We start from the raw sequence: 15,166 nt of genomic DNA, 5'->3' as shown, positions 1-15,166 counted from the left end.
ACCTAACATTTTTAATTCTTGTATTATTTTTATAACTCTTTATTATTTAATATACAGTCATCTCTCTAAAATTTAAAAAAAGAGAGAGTAGATAGAGTCTAGTTGACAAGAATTGCTAGTCTTACAAAAGGTTTTAAGTTTGGTTTTTTGAAATGATAAATAGATTTTTTTTAAAATAAAAAATAATAATTTAATCTCTTGAAATATAATAATTCTTTCAAAAAAATTTAATTATTATTAAAAGTTTTGATGAAATGATAAAAATATACTTTAATTTAAAAAAGTGAAGAAAAATGGTAAGAGAAAGTTATGAATATTTAAATCATTTTAATCATTTATTGAATTAAGCTTGTAAATTTTAAAATTAAAGTTGTAAATGAAAAAAATTTATTATACCCTGCTTATTGAAAAAAAAATGGTGAGAGAAAGTTATGAATATCTAAAACACTTTAATCTTTTATAAAACCAGATTTATAAATTTTAGAATTGAAGTTATAAATGAAAAAAACTTTATTGCATTTTATTGATTGAACAAAAATGATGGGAGAAAATTAAAAATGTCTAAACTACTTAATCATTTGTTGAAATAACATTATAAATTTTAAAAATGTTGTGAATGAACAAAATTTTATTACACTTTTTTAAATTATAGAGCATTTTTATTTAATAAAAAACTTTAATAACAATGAGGTATTATTTTTTTTAATTTTAAAAGGATTTATTTATTATTTTCTCCATTTTTATTTGGCCAGACATTTGTCAAATGTACGTCCCCGGTATTTCGACAAATATAAAAAAAATGTTTGATTCTAAATAATGACCTAAACTTTTTTCGGTAAAAAGAAGAGCAGTTTCAATGTTTCATGAACAAGAATTGATTGAATTGGCCGGACGATGGCGGGATATTAATCAAAGATTTAGACACGAAGGCGAGCGAGATTGTTTAAATGGCGGCGAGTAGCGAGGGTAACAGTACAGTCAACGCTCTCGTATTGTGTAAAAAGTCGTAAACGAAGCTTCTTTGGTCCCAGGTTTTCTGTGTCTTTTCTTGAACTCTCCGTCCTCTCTCTGTGTTGGCAGACATTCCCCTCCTGCTTCATTTGCCTCCTCGTCGTGCCTGATCACTTCGAGGCTTTTGGCAATGGCAACGATCAGTCTGTCTAGGGGGATGTCTTTTTTAAAATCGGACGCCACCAGACCTTCTGATCTCTCACATTTGAAATACGTGAGTGTTCCGGTGTTTCGTTCTGAACCCAGAACGGAATGTCTTCGCCGGAAAGTTTTTGCCGGGCCGTTGGCGAGGACCATCGAGCACGCCCAGAGAAGCGAAATATCGTCCCCTAATGGTTCTGCGACCATTGTAAGTTTGATTTTGTTTATTTATTGTGTTCATGAGTTTTTTTGTGATGCTCTGTTTGCTCTGGGTGTTTTCTGTGTTGTCATGGTGATGTGAAAATTTTAAGAATATAACTTTTTCGTTGGCTACGTAAAAATAGGAGGTTTGAACAGTGATTTGTCGCTTTTGTAATCAATCGACTGAGGTAAAAAGGTTTATGACTAACATTGATTTGAATTTGTGTTTTTAATTGTTCTAGTAATTGGTCCAGGAATAATACAGTTTACCTTTTTAGTCTCAATCATAACATCGTTCGACCATATGGCTATAAGCCTTTAACTTGCGCTTCGGTGATCGTAGAAAGTTCGGAGAAATAACAAAATAATAAGGATGAATCTGAATTATTTCGATATCTTTCAATCAATGAATTGCTAGGATCTCTGCTGCAACTGCGCATTAAAAAACAAAAATAAAAATAAAAAAAATGAGAAAGAAGGGGTGGGCCGAGTAATACGAATTAGCTGTTTTCAGAGTTTAGTAATAAGCTTGGTTGTTGATGTTGATATCATGTAAATATTGCGGATTGTCATAAATTTTACATTGGATATTGATATTCGTTGATATTTTACTTGATTTAATCTCTTAAATAGACTTGTATCCATGATCTAATATGAATGATATTACTGAAGTTTTATAGCTTTACAATTTTTAACTGAAAATTTTTGAACTTCTCACACTTACAATTACCAAGCACCTGATTACTGCCTTGTAGTTATCCTATGCGTAGGCTTGTTGTTTACTGAAATAAATTCCTAAAGAGTCATTTATAGGAAAATTTCATCCCTCCTCCTAAACTTTACTTGGAGAAGTAATACTATATTAACAATACATTCTAGTTCTAGACTCATGCTACACGTTGATGCAGAATTTATCTGTGGATGTACAACTAGTTAAAGCTTCTTTTCTTTCAGAGTAAGAATAATGGTTTATCATATTTCATGACTGGCATAATGAAGACAAATCTTCTATGTTAAGGGTTTGGTGATATTAACTAACACTCACACATAAATGTAACTATATATACCCAAGGATTGGTATATTTTGGCATATTTAAGAATAAAAATACCGAAGTCCTATTTGAACAGTGTTTAAACATATTTGAAAAGAATCTAAGAAGTGTGAAAACTAAAGATTTATTGCTGTTTTAAAGAGTACATTTTAATGCATTGAGTCTCATTATTTGACACATCCAACATGGATTGAGCTCTAACGAGAATCTTGGTACTTCAAAGGCCCTGAAACTGCTACATCTGGCTTCTTCTTTTTTGTTTTCCCAAATATTGTCTTGTACTGTTAGATGGGATCATCAAACCATGAAATATGGTTTACAGTTTCTAATGCATATTCTAAATATTTGCTGTCTCATTTTCTTAAACTAGGTCGAGGCAAGCTCTTTGCTGGAGCTGCAGTCTCTGCATCATGCTGTGGGTCAGGCGGGGGCAAATTCAGATGCACATAGGAAGACTAAGATTGTATGTACAATAGGTCCTTCTACCTGCTCACGTGAAATGATTTGGAAACTAGCTGAATCTGGAATGAATGTGGCACGTTTAAATATGTCTCATGGGGACCATGCATCACACCAGAAAACCATCGATTTTGTAAAAGAATACAATAACCAGTTCAAAGACAAGGCTATAGCTATAATGCTTGACACCAAGGTAATCTTTTCTCTTATCTGTATTTCCACTCTCTCCATCTAATTGCATTTCAACCATTGAAGCAGACCAAAATATTAAAAGTAGAGGAAGACCAAAGAGAACACTCATGTAAATTGTTAAACAAGACTTTTTAGTTAATAATATTTTCAAAGGCTTAGTTGATGATAAAGTACAATGACGTTGTGCAATCCATGTATCTAACCCTACTTAGTGAGATAAGGTTTGTTGTTGTTGCTGCTGCTGCTGCTGCTGTTGTTGTCATAGTTTGTCCTTGTTTTCTTATCTTTAGGTGAAGAGAATTATCTTGTTAAATGTGCGCGCGCGCACGTGTGCACAGATGGTAAATGTTCACTTATGTAATATGGTAAATGCTGATCACGATAAAAAATAAATAAATAAACAAACAAATGCTTAGACTTCAATGCTCGATTTCTGCCTGCACTGCCTTTGCTTCCCTTTCTCCAGTCATACTGCTTATTTCCTTTTAACAGATGCATGAGCTGATTTTCTTCACAGGGTCCTGAAGTTAGAAGTGGGGATGTACCTCAACCAATTTTTCTTGAAGAGGGACAGCAATTCAATTTCACCATTACAAGAGGGATCAGCACAGATGACACAGTCAGTGTAAACTATGATGATTTTGTGAATGATGTGGAGGTTGGAGACATAATACTGGTTGATGGTAAGTATGAACATTTCTTGCATGTGTTGAAGACAAGAAGTGGATTGTGTATCGTGCATGGCAGAAATACTGCTACAACTTCTGTCATGTATAAAACTTGGAACAAAACATATATTGTTAATTACTGAATATTGGATTGTTGCTGCTGATTCTATGCTTTGTGTTTGAGCAGGCGGAATTTTGTCATCTATTGTGTTGGTGATAGAGTACCGGGATAATGGGTGATGTAGGGTGTTTATAGAAATATTAGGAATAATTATTATTTTCAAGTTATTTTAGATATTATCTATTTGATAGTATTTTTTAGATTATTTTTCTGTTTTGTTGAGTGGTCCTTAAATTTAGGAGTACTGGGTATTGTAGATTATGTTTGTCATTTTATTTATTTATTTATTTTTCTAATAGTTATGCCCCATTATCTGAGTTATGGATTAATGGGAGTATTTTTGGGAAATATTAATCATTTTTCTGCCTATAAATACTAAGGCACAACATGTAGAAATCATCTGGAAATATGATCATTGTTTTGTTATATCAGTGGAGATTCTACTTTGCCTTTATTAATCATATGAGTTTAAGATTCTTACTTATCTTCTATTAAAGATTTTCATTTATCTTTATTAATGATGTTAGATTTTGATTTCATATTTTAATAAAGATTTATCTTCCTTATTTATCTCTACCTATCTTGGAGCCTATCAGTCAAATGATCCCTGTCATTAGTAATAGATTTTGATGATTTGAATCTCTCAGTAGCCCTAGTTTATTAAATTGGTGCATTAATTATCCGTAGATAAAATCTGAGCTGCATCTGGTATGTGTTTTATAGGTGGAATGATTTCTCTTGCTGTCAAGTCAAAGACGAAAGACTTGGTTGAATGTGAAGTGATTGACGGTGGAGTACTGAAATCTCGGCGTCATTTAAATGTTCGTGGAAAAAGTGCAACACTTCCTTCCATAACTGGTATTATTCAGTTTTATTTGTTTATCGCACATCATGCCTTTCTTTGTTGGCGTTTTTGTTGTATGAATTTGACATTGATAATCTCTTCTTTCCTCTATCATTTTCACAGACAAGGACTGGGAAGATATCAAATTTGGTGTGGATAATGAAGTAGATTTTTATGCTGTTTCATTTGTGAAGGATGCTAGAGTGGTTCATGAGTTAAAGGACTACCTGAAAAGTACTTTTCTAGATATCTATCATCTTTCTGAGCTTATTCTCTGGGTGTGTGCTTCTGTGTGCGTTAAATCTCTTCCTTCTTTTTTCATAATAAAATTATTATAAACCTCTTTTATAGGTCACAATGCCGATATACATGTGATTGTAAAAATTGAGAGCGCAGATTCTATACCAAATCTTCAATCAATACTTTCAGCTTCAGACGGGGTTAGCTCCTAACTCAGATTTTTGGCTTATGTTCTTTAAAAAAATTGTGGTTTTCTTGTGCTTGCCTGTTTCTGTTCTGTTGCCAATTTATTTGTTTCTTTAGAGGGTGTACTGTAATGGCTTTCTTGTTTTATATTTATGGTTAACTTATCTATGCAAAAGGACTATGTCATGCACATGCATAGTCCTTAAATCCCAATCTCAAAGATTTGATCAATGCACTCTTCATTAGACATCTTGTCAGCTAAAAAAATGCAACTGTTTGACATATGCAAAATTGAAAAATTGTATTGTTCATGCCAACTGAGCTCTTGCGGAAACTAATTTAGCTTAGTCAAAATTTATGCCTGGTTTCTCCATAGCGGTCTCAAGCCTGAACTCTATTCTGGAGTAAATATATCAAACGCAGTAGAGTGATATCATGATCTTTATCTACCATGTAGCTGATAGAGTGCGGCGATCTATATATTGTAGAGGGAATAAGAAAGAGTGGAAGAAAGTTAACACCAGCTCAACAAGAAGCAGTCAGTGTCAGTTAATTAATAGGGAAAATAGCAACCAAGGACCTCAGTAGTAAATTAATATTAGTCAAGGACCAATTGACTTCAAAATTACAATACATTTCTTTGGTTCTTGACTGATATTAATTTGTGAGGTCAAAAGACCAAATTGCCCCTTAAGTTAAAAAAAAAAAAACCCACCTCCCTATTGTAGCCGGCGTTGGCTGCCGGATTGCTGTCGAACCCCTGCTGGCGGCGAGGTTGTCGGTGTCCAGAGTCGCTGGCAGCTGGCCATTGGAACTCCAATGCCAGTGACATTTATTTCAATAAATATTTGGTTTAGGTGGTCGAGGGAGGGTTTGATGGGAGAATGACAAAGAGATCCCAAAAGGATCAATTAATTCAAATTAGGTCTTAATTGTCAAACTTTAGAAATTTGCAACTCACTTTTTCAATTTTAAAATTATGTTGTGATGAATTTATAACTTGTTTTTCAAATTTTAACATGGTTGAAAAATAAAAAAAATTATTTTTCCTGTTAAAATTTGGAATACATGTAGCAAATTCATCACAATGGAGTTGTAAAATTGAGAGATTAAGTTGCAAATTCCTGAAATTTGGCACTTGGGACCTAACTTGAATTAAATGATTTTTTGGGGACTTCTTTGTCATTATCCCGGGGTTTGATCCCTTGACCCCTTGGCCATTTAGAAAGCTTGGTGGCCACTAGACCACCACACCCTTTAATTATATGTGTAAAGAAAAAATAAATAAATAAATAGTAAACAAAGCTTCTATTCACTTCCATATTATAATATAACAATATGTTGTTAATTCATGAACTGTGATTGTTATTTTACTAATGTTATTTATTAATCTGCCATGAACAATTACAAATTGAGAGCTTTAAAACTTCATGCATTTTTCTCATTAAACATCCAAATGTATTGTTGTTAATCACTAATAGGTTGTCAAAACCCGAACAAATATTTATTGATGAAAGACTAATAGTTATATAATTAAGCTCATCCTATTAGTTTTTCTAACATGTTAGACTCGAATGGAATGTTGTTAATTTAAAATGAGTTGCTAAAATTTAAATGAATATTTGTTGATAAAAGACTAACATATACAATTATGCCCATCTTATATTTTTTTTTAGCTTGTTAAAACTTGAATGGACTTTTATAGGATTGTACGTGTTAGTTTTTTATGAACAGGTGTCCATTTGGTTTTTAACAAGTTATTCTAAATTAACATCAGTCCATTCTGGTTTTAACAAGTTAAAAAAAATGAATTTGATGGACTTAATTGTATATGTTAGTCTTTTATCAACAGGTATACATTTGAATTTTAACAATAAATAATTCTAAATTGACAACAGTACATTCAAACTTTAAGAAGTTAAAAAAATGGATATGATGAGCATACTTATACGTGTTAGTCTTCCATCAATAAGTATCCATTCGGGTTTTAACAATAATTTATTTTAAATTAATAACAGTCCATTTAGGCTTTAACAAGTTTGAAAAATGGATACGATGAGCAATTGTATGTATTAATCTTTCATTAACAAGTATCCATTTAGGTTTTAACAATAACTTATTCTAAATTAACAACATTCCATTCGAGATTTAACAAGTGAGAAAAACGGATATAATGTGCTTAATTTTATGTTAGTCTTTCATGAACAAATATTCATTTGGGTTTTAATAACTTATTTTAAATTAACAACAGTCCATTCTCACTTTAACAAGTTAGAAAAAATGATTGGATGGGCTTAATTGTACAAACGTTAGTCCTTTATCAATAAGTGTTCATTCGAGTTTTGATGATAATCTATTAGTGATTAATAACAATACGTTCAGACATTTAATAAGTAAAATGCATGAAGTTTTAAAGCTCCTAATTTGTAATTGTTTATGTCAGATTGACAAGTAACATTAGTAAAATAATAAGTGTAGTTCATGAATTAATAACACATTGTTGTGTTATAACATGAAAGTGGATAAAAGCTTGGTTTACTATTTATATTTTTTTTGACATATATAATTAAAGGGTTTGGTGGCCTAGTGGGGTCATGGGATCAGACCCTTCCTTGGCCACTTAAACCAAATATTTATTGAAATAAATCTTGCTAATGTTGGAGCTTCAGTGGATAGCCTTTAGTGGGGAGGTAGCTTTTTTTTTTAAATAACTTTTAGGGGCAATTTAGACTTTTGACCTCACAAATTAATATCAGTCAAGTACCAAAGGACTGTATTGCAATTTTGAAGTCAATTAGTCTTTGACTAATATTAATTTGGTACCAAGGTTCGAGGTTGCTACTTTTCCAAATTAATATTTAGACCAACAGTTATTAAGAATTTTAGCATTATATGCATTAGAGAAGCAGTCTTTTAGCACTTCAGTATAACCTCCCATGTTCTCCATGTTTACAGCATACGCACACCACCTTCGAGTCTAATATTCAGTTATTATTTGTATTTTCTTTGGTAGTGGTCACTATAAATACATGTAGCAAACTAGGTAGAGAATGTCTTGAATTTCTACGAACTTGTATTTGGAGATTTCATTTGTATGTGAGTTGAGATTCTTTCTCATTTTCCTGCCAAAGATTTTCCCCCTTTTCTTCCTATCTCCCTATTTCACCATAAATGTTCCTTTTACTTTGTAGGCCATGGTTGCTCGTGGGGACCTCGGAGCTGAGCTTCCAATAGAGGAAGTTCCTTTACTGCAGGTTTGTGATTCTTACAGAAACATCTTATAGATGCCACCATAAAAATCGGTGGAGTTTGTTGGATGACTTGGATTGTTTAGGGTTTCAAGTAAGCAGTATGAAATGTAGAACTTATGTAACATTCAATGTAAACTACACACTTGGAATCTGAGGTGAGGGATATATGCTGCATTCAAATCTTAAGCTTGTTTCTGTTCATTGTTTTAATACGGTTTCCGTATCAAATGTGCATAATGTGAAATGTTGTTTCTACCATTCGTGGCCTTAAATTTCCTTGGAAAAAATCTATTTTCTTGTAAGTGATATTTTGAGAGTATGATGGTGTTTAATTTGGTATTCTATTTGAAGTATATCCTTTTTTAATCAAACAGGAGGACATCATAAAACGATGTCACAGTATGCAAAAGCCGGTGATTGTCGCAACTAACATGCTCGAAAGCATGATCAATCATCCTACGCCAACAAGGGCAGAAGTCTCAGACATTGCAATTGCTGTCAGACAGGGTGCTGATGCAATCATGCTTTCAGGGGAAACCGCACATGGAAAGTAAGTTTGATATATTCAATTTTACCTTTACTCAAGACATACCTTTTTTTTTTTTTTTTTAAAGAAGTGAACTACAAAAGGCAAAGGTAAAGTGGTTAAGCTTTTTTTACGGAAATTTTAAATCATTATTGACATTCTACATATGATGTAGTTAAATAAATACCTATAGATCCACTTTCCATCGAATATGTGTACGTCCTTTGAAATTTCATATCTGGCTTTGGATGACGTGCTTGGTTAATTGTGTTGTACTTATATTTATAATATGTTGTATCTTTGGATGGTTACAAATTTCCCCAGATATCCATTGAAAGCCGTTAATGTAATGCGTGCTGTGGCATCAAGGATTGAGTCAAGTGTTCGGAGTAGTTTTGATCCTCCTAATCAGTTGAGTTCCCATCAGGTATTTGCTTATTTCAGGAAGAAATCATCCTTCCTCTTCCCTTAAGTACGATTCATTTTTCCAAGTGGTAAACTTCACAAATACCCATATTTGATTTCTACTCTTCGAAAACATAACTAGTTGATGTTTATATTTTGACAGAGCGATTTGGGAAAAATTTTTGCTTTACATGCGACAACTATGTCTACCACCCTTAACATTCCCATAATGGTTTTCACCAGGACAGGGTCTATGGCTGTTCTTTTGAGCCATTATAGGCCTTGCTGTACCATCTTTGCATTCACAAATGAGTGAGTAGCATATGTAATTTTCATTTTGGGTCCTCTTTATTTTGGGTGATTTTGGCTCTGCAATTTTTATTTAATATGTTTTAATCACTTGCAGGGAAAAGATTAAGCAGAGGCTGGCACTTTATCGTGGTGTGATGCCAATATACGTGGAATTTTCAGACGATGCAGAAGAGACTTTCTCTCGAGCCCTCAAGCTGCTATTGGTGAGTATTAGTATAGATCTCCATGATTGGCATAATTTGGTATTCTTTCCCTTAATGGCTTCTTATGTAGTGGATGTTAATTTTTGTGATTCAGGATAAGGGGCATTTGGAGAAGGGACAGCATGTTACACTTGTCCAAAGTGGTACAAAAGCAATCTGGCGTGACGAATCCACTCACCAAATACAAGTTCGTAAATCTTCATGAATGAAAATCATCTTTGAAGATAATAGAATTGTATTTTTTTTATTCAATTGTGCGTTATATTTTTTCTCCCCCAATTGTTTGTAATATTTTTTAAGGTTACTGGTTATTACAACATAGTAAAGGATATGTGAAACACAACAAATGGATGCTCCAGGAATTGCTGAATCCAAATTAGCCAATTCGTTGATTGACATTGCTGTGCCTGCTTAAAGTTCTCTGACTATTTGTTTTGTTGACATATTTGAATTAGAATGGAATCCTTCTGATAGAAAAAAAAAAAAAGAATATAGAATCCTTTATAACTCTCATGGAAATTACAGTTGCACATTTAACTCTTTGGTTCAAAAGACAAAGGGACTCTTCAAAGCCTTCTTATGCACAAACTATTTCCAAGATTGTTGTTACCGTTGCCTTTAATTGTCCATTGGAAAATTAGACTTGGAAGGAGCATGATGCATCCTTCTCTTCACGTTTGGCTTGCAAATGTATATAACTATGCCACTTTGCACAAGCAATATAAACGACCAAGTCTAAGGTTGTCAATGCAGCTAGAAGGAAGTAAAACCTGTCTAGATGACCTTTGTTTAGATTTCCAGGAATCCATCCAGGCTTGTGGTTTTTAGAGGATAAGCTCATAACTATGCTGACTATTAAATTACTCGCATAGTTCCCAAGTGACATTGATGTCATGCACAATGCACTCCCAAAGCTCTTTAATCCATCCGGGGTTTGAGCGTTGAAGAATTCCAATTGCCCCACATACATGAAAACCTCAGACGCTCCTATCAGTACATACTGAGGGACTTGCCAGAAGATGCTCAAAGAGCTTTGGAAGCCTTGTTCTGCATACTTGAGCCTATAAAACTCTACCATACCAGCTGAAACCATTGCCATTGCTGCTATAATAAGGCCAATCCCCATTCTCTGGAGCTCAGTGAGTCCCTTGGAACGGAATTGTTTGAGGTTCTGGACAAGTGGATTGATAACACGTCGGTAGAGGAAGATGACGAAAGCAACACTGAGGATGTCAAAGCTCGACATGCTTGCCGGTGGTATTCTGAAATCAGATATAGTGGTTTTCATGGCAGCGCCTTGCTCAACAAAGAGGGAAGCCATTTGTGTGAAAACCACTGAGTACATAATGGTGCAAAGCCATATTGGAATTAGTCTTAATACACATTTCACTTCGTCTACTTGAATGATGGGGCAAACACGCCAGGGGTTGTAAAGGCCTCCACTGATCTTGTCTTCTAGATCTCTTGTTGATATAAGTGCTGCCCTATCCAAGCATCTACAACACACAGGATGATGGCAGAATGAGTCAAAATCAGCTCCTATTCTTCATTCTTCAATGCTATACAAACCAATACTTATAGTCCCATCACAGCAATTCATATTATATCCAAGTCAAAATAGAATTTTGTTTTCTTCATTTTAAACCAATACTTACTTGAAGCCATGGGGGCGGAGAATCTTTTTGTTGCCATTGTGATTAGAATCCTTGTCGTCCATGCCATACAAACCCTCCCCATTGGGTGGTACTTTGGCTCTCCACTTAAGTGATGCAGCAACAAGCACTTGACAGAGTCTGGAGAAAGGATTCCCTCTGAGTTTAAAGTGCCTGTACCTTGGAGTGCCAACCATAAACAACACTAACGCAGCAAAAGCAGCTCCAGTAGAAACCCAGAACCCGACAGCCCACAAACCTCCATCCTCAAAGTATACGAGAAATGTGTTCGAGATCAGAGAACCTAGGTTCAGTGCTAGATAGAAGTAACTGAAGAAGGCTACCTTTGAGTTTCTCTCTTTAGAGTACCCTCCATCGAACTGATCAGCCCCAAATGTTGCTATATTTGGTTGATACCCTCCATATCCTAGAGCAATGAGATAGATTGAGATGTAGAACATGGCAATCTCCAACCTTGAATGTTCCCAACATTGTATTGACTCTTTCCCACAATCTTTTGGTCTGATCAAGAACAGGTATGATGACAGCGACAAGGATCCCAAACCCTGTCACAAAGTAATCAAGACTTTGATATTACCGACTCACTAAATGTCTTGTGAGAATTTCTGGATAAATGAAATGATTAGCAGTGATTACTTACCATTACAAAGATGACTTGAAAAACAGCACAGGTTTTGTACCTTCCCCAATAAGAATCGCTTAGAAATGCTCCCGCAAGAGAGAAGAGGTAAACAGTTCCAGTCCACGTGCTTACGTTGTTTGCAGCATCAGCATTGGTTTGGTCTAACACTCTTGTCAGGAACAGTACGAGGTTCACTCCAATCCCAAATAATGCTAGCGTTGCCAGACCTTGGTTCACTATTTCACATCACCAGCAAAATAGAGAAACAAGCAGTCAGTGTTTGCTTTTTCTATCTTCTATTCGTGCACCAGTTACAAATATGCAAGTAGTATCTATTCTACACTATAGCTAAACAAAATCTAGTAGGTTCTGCTTGCTTCAGTGCCAAATATGCCTTGCTTATCATGGACAAAGAAAATTAATTTCTTAGCCACAACAAGAAAAAACTTTATCTCACAAAGTGAGGTCTGTTATATAAATTGCTCGATGCCATTATGTTCAACAACTAAACTTTTGAAAATATTATTAATCAAAAGATTTTGTTCACAAGAAATTTGGTTAAGATCACCATGAAAATACAAGAAACCGTGGGGAAAATCAATCAAATGCCTGGTTAAATAAAATGGTAGGTATATCTGAAAAGTTACTTAATTCTTCACTTCGTCACTATCAAGTGTGACATGTGCTGTTTGTTTGCAGGCACATGCAAAGAGGCATCTTACATTGTAGCTTGTGCGATTGTGACAATCTTGTTTTCCTTAAACTGTTTTATATGAATTTGTGCGTGTGTATGTGTGTGTAGCAGCAATAATTTATCGTTTATGAACCTGAGCTCTCAGCTTCCTTTCTAAGCGGTCGAGACAAAATGCAGAAATTCTAGCATTTACTTGTCATGAATCCAAGCCTCTGACACGTAGCGGCGATCCACTGATATGATCAAGTCCCTGTACTGACTACGTGTCGTGCTCGTATTTCTTTCAAATGCATGCAGTTGCTTCCTTATTATCACTCCCTTCCCAATTCCCACAATTCTAGTCGTCTTGTGGGTTATTTTGGAAGTGAATAATCTTGCGATTCAGACACAGCCAAAAGCCTCCATCAATATATATATATATATATATAAAATTATAATTCGTAAAAAAGGATATATGGTAAGGTAGCACCGAGCCTAAATCTGGTAAGGAGTTGAGGAGTTGCTCCTACCTAACCAATAATGTCAAGTTCAAATTCTGAAAATGTAATAGCATCATAAATTGGTGGTAGAACTCACTGCCAAAAGGGTTCTACAATGTTTTATCTGGATTAATCTAGCTTCCGAGCAGCCTAGAATACTGGACCGACAAGTAAAAACTGGATATATTGTTAGGGAGGGAATAAGGTCTGTGAATCCGAACCTTTGTATATATAACTTAGTTGAGAGGGTCTATCATTTGCTTTCCGTACCTTGAGAGAGATTATCTTACCTCGTACTTTCCAAAAAAAAAAAAGAAATACGCCTCCCAAACCATAATATAAGTTGTTTTTTTTTAAAGTATCCTTTGATCTAAAATATATGATATTGGGTAAATTTATATTTTTTTTAATTTATTTTTTTTATATTCCTTGTCTTTATTTAAAGACAATGCATGTGTTACTAGAAAAACTTAAGGGCATAAATGTAAAGATGTAGGCATCTTTGGGAAAAACAAGATTTTAACTGATATTTTTTTATAAAATATGAATTAATTATCAATTGTATATAATATGGTCCGGAAGAAATAAAGGTCCGGTTAACATCACACGTGTGGTTCGCTAAACCTCTCTTTCACTACTTATATATCAGGTTGATCAGAGTACTGTCAGAATCCAATTCACTCAACCTCGGTGATATCTCTAGAAGGAGCTATGGGCTATGCCCAATTAAGCATGAAGCATGCAACAAATTAAGCTGAAAGCCTGAAACATTTGGTCTGTATTTTCTGATCCAAAACGTTACACGTACGACACTGCACATTAATTAAGCTGTCGTTTTCTTCCCATCTGGAGCCTATCAGACGATTAAAGAGCTTGTTCATTTGTGAAGAGTCCCAGAACTAAAATGCTAGCGGCTTCCTCTTATAACTCCTGAATCCTGATAAGTTATCTAGAATACGTTTCTCCTGAAACAGGACTCTTCAAACTTACTTACATTGCAGCAACATTTTCCCTCAAAATCTGTGTGGGATATTTATCTGATTGTTTAATTTTGATAGAAGTATTGAGACTGAGATCGATATTTACCAAGTGCAAGAATTCTATTAAGTTACTGAAAATTATCTCCCTGAGGACAGAAAAACTTGTCCTCATAAAATGGATTCCAAAGTCTTGCATTGATAATTAATTACGTGACTTCAAGCACCACAAGATCATTGATAATAGAGATTAATATGAGTTTTGTTTGGAGATAGAACTTACAGAGTATGATAATTCCAGCAATCCATGTTCCAGACTTAGCCCTGACTGCCGATCGACCTCGCCAATCAACACTTCCATCAACAGTGTACGCTTCTTCTTCTTCTTCCTCCTCTTCTTCGAAGAACTTCATGTTCTGTTAGTCCCAACACGTATATATCACATCACTTGGCCTTTATTTATTATCACACACACGCACTCACACAAATACACACACACTTTCTCTTCTAATCATGGTCAAATCAATCGAACAGAGAAATACTGAAGAAAAATTAATGAGAAAAAAGCAATCTTGACAAATAAGGAAGAACATTAACCTGTAAGCAGTCCATTGTTAAATGCTGATATGAACGAGAGTAAGTGTAAAGGCCTTTATTATTTGGGTATAGAGCTGGGAGGGACTGAATATATATATATATATATATATAGCACCGAATTAAGGGTGGCATGCATGAAACGGTGCAGAAAGCAGTGGAAGACGCAATCACACAAATCGTCAGTGATTATTGTTATTATTGTTCTTGTTAACGTAAATGTCATTAAATTTTAGGTTAAGATGCAATTTTACCTATAAATTATTTGCAGAGAAATAATATTACTCCTAAATTACTTATCGTAGTGATGTTGCC

The 15,166-nt window shown here is 34.4% G+C and overlaps 2 protein-coding genes across 2 annotated transcripts; one reads left to right on the top strand and one right to left on the bottom strand.

Annotated features, from left to right (window-relative positions):
* The first annotated feature begins 888 nt into the window (after positions 1-888).
* Positions 889-10,210, top strand: LOC129311426 (pyruvate kinase isozyme G, chloroplastic-like). The gene is made up of 12 exons (XM_054953747.1): positions 889-1,360; positions 2,776-3,057; positions 3,574-3,739; positions 4,569-4,703; positions 4,813-4,923; positions 5,041-5,129; positions 8,307-8,369; positions 8,741-8,916; positions 9,217-9,319; positions 9,461-9,609; positions 9,704-9,812; positions 9,907-10,210. The coding sequence occupies exons 1-12, from the start codon at positions 1,142-1,144 to the stop codon at positions 10,015-10,017; spliced, it is 1,713 nt and encodes a 570-aa protein (XP_054809722.1). The 5' UTR covers positions 889-1,141; the 3' UTR covers positions 10,018-10,210.
* A 184-nt stretch (positions 10,211-10,394) lies between these two features.
* On the bottom strand, positions 10,395-14,902 carry LOC129311425 (protein NRT1/ PTR FAMILY 7.3-like). The gene is made up of 5 exons (XM_054953746.1): positions 14,855-14,902; positions 14,541-14,673; positions 12,126-12,343; positions 11,468-12,030; positions 10,395-11,308 (listed from the first exon to the last, which is right to left on the bottom strand). The coding sequence occupies exons 1-5, from the start codon at positions 14,867-14,869 to the stop codon at positions 10,450-10,452; spliced, it is 1,788 nt and encodes a 595-aa protein (XP_054809721.1). The 5' UTR covers positions 14,870-14,902; the 3' UTR covers positions 10,395-10,449.
* Positions 14,903-15,166: the final 264 nt, after the last annotated feature.

This window comes from Prosopis cineraria, unplaced genomic scaffold, assembly GCF_029017545.1.
Source record: "Prosopis cineraria cultivar Desert tree isolate PC_DT_omini unplaced genomic scaffold, ASM2901754v1 PC5, whole genome shotgun sequence".
NCBI lineage: Eukaryota > Viridiplantae > Streptophyta > Magnoliopsida > Fabales > Fabaceae > Prosopis > Prosopis cineraria.
The sequence above is the reverse complement of the archived record's forward strand: the minus strand, read 5'-3'. Positions and strand labels throughout refer to the sequence as shown.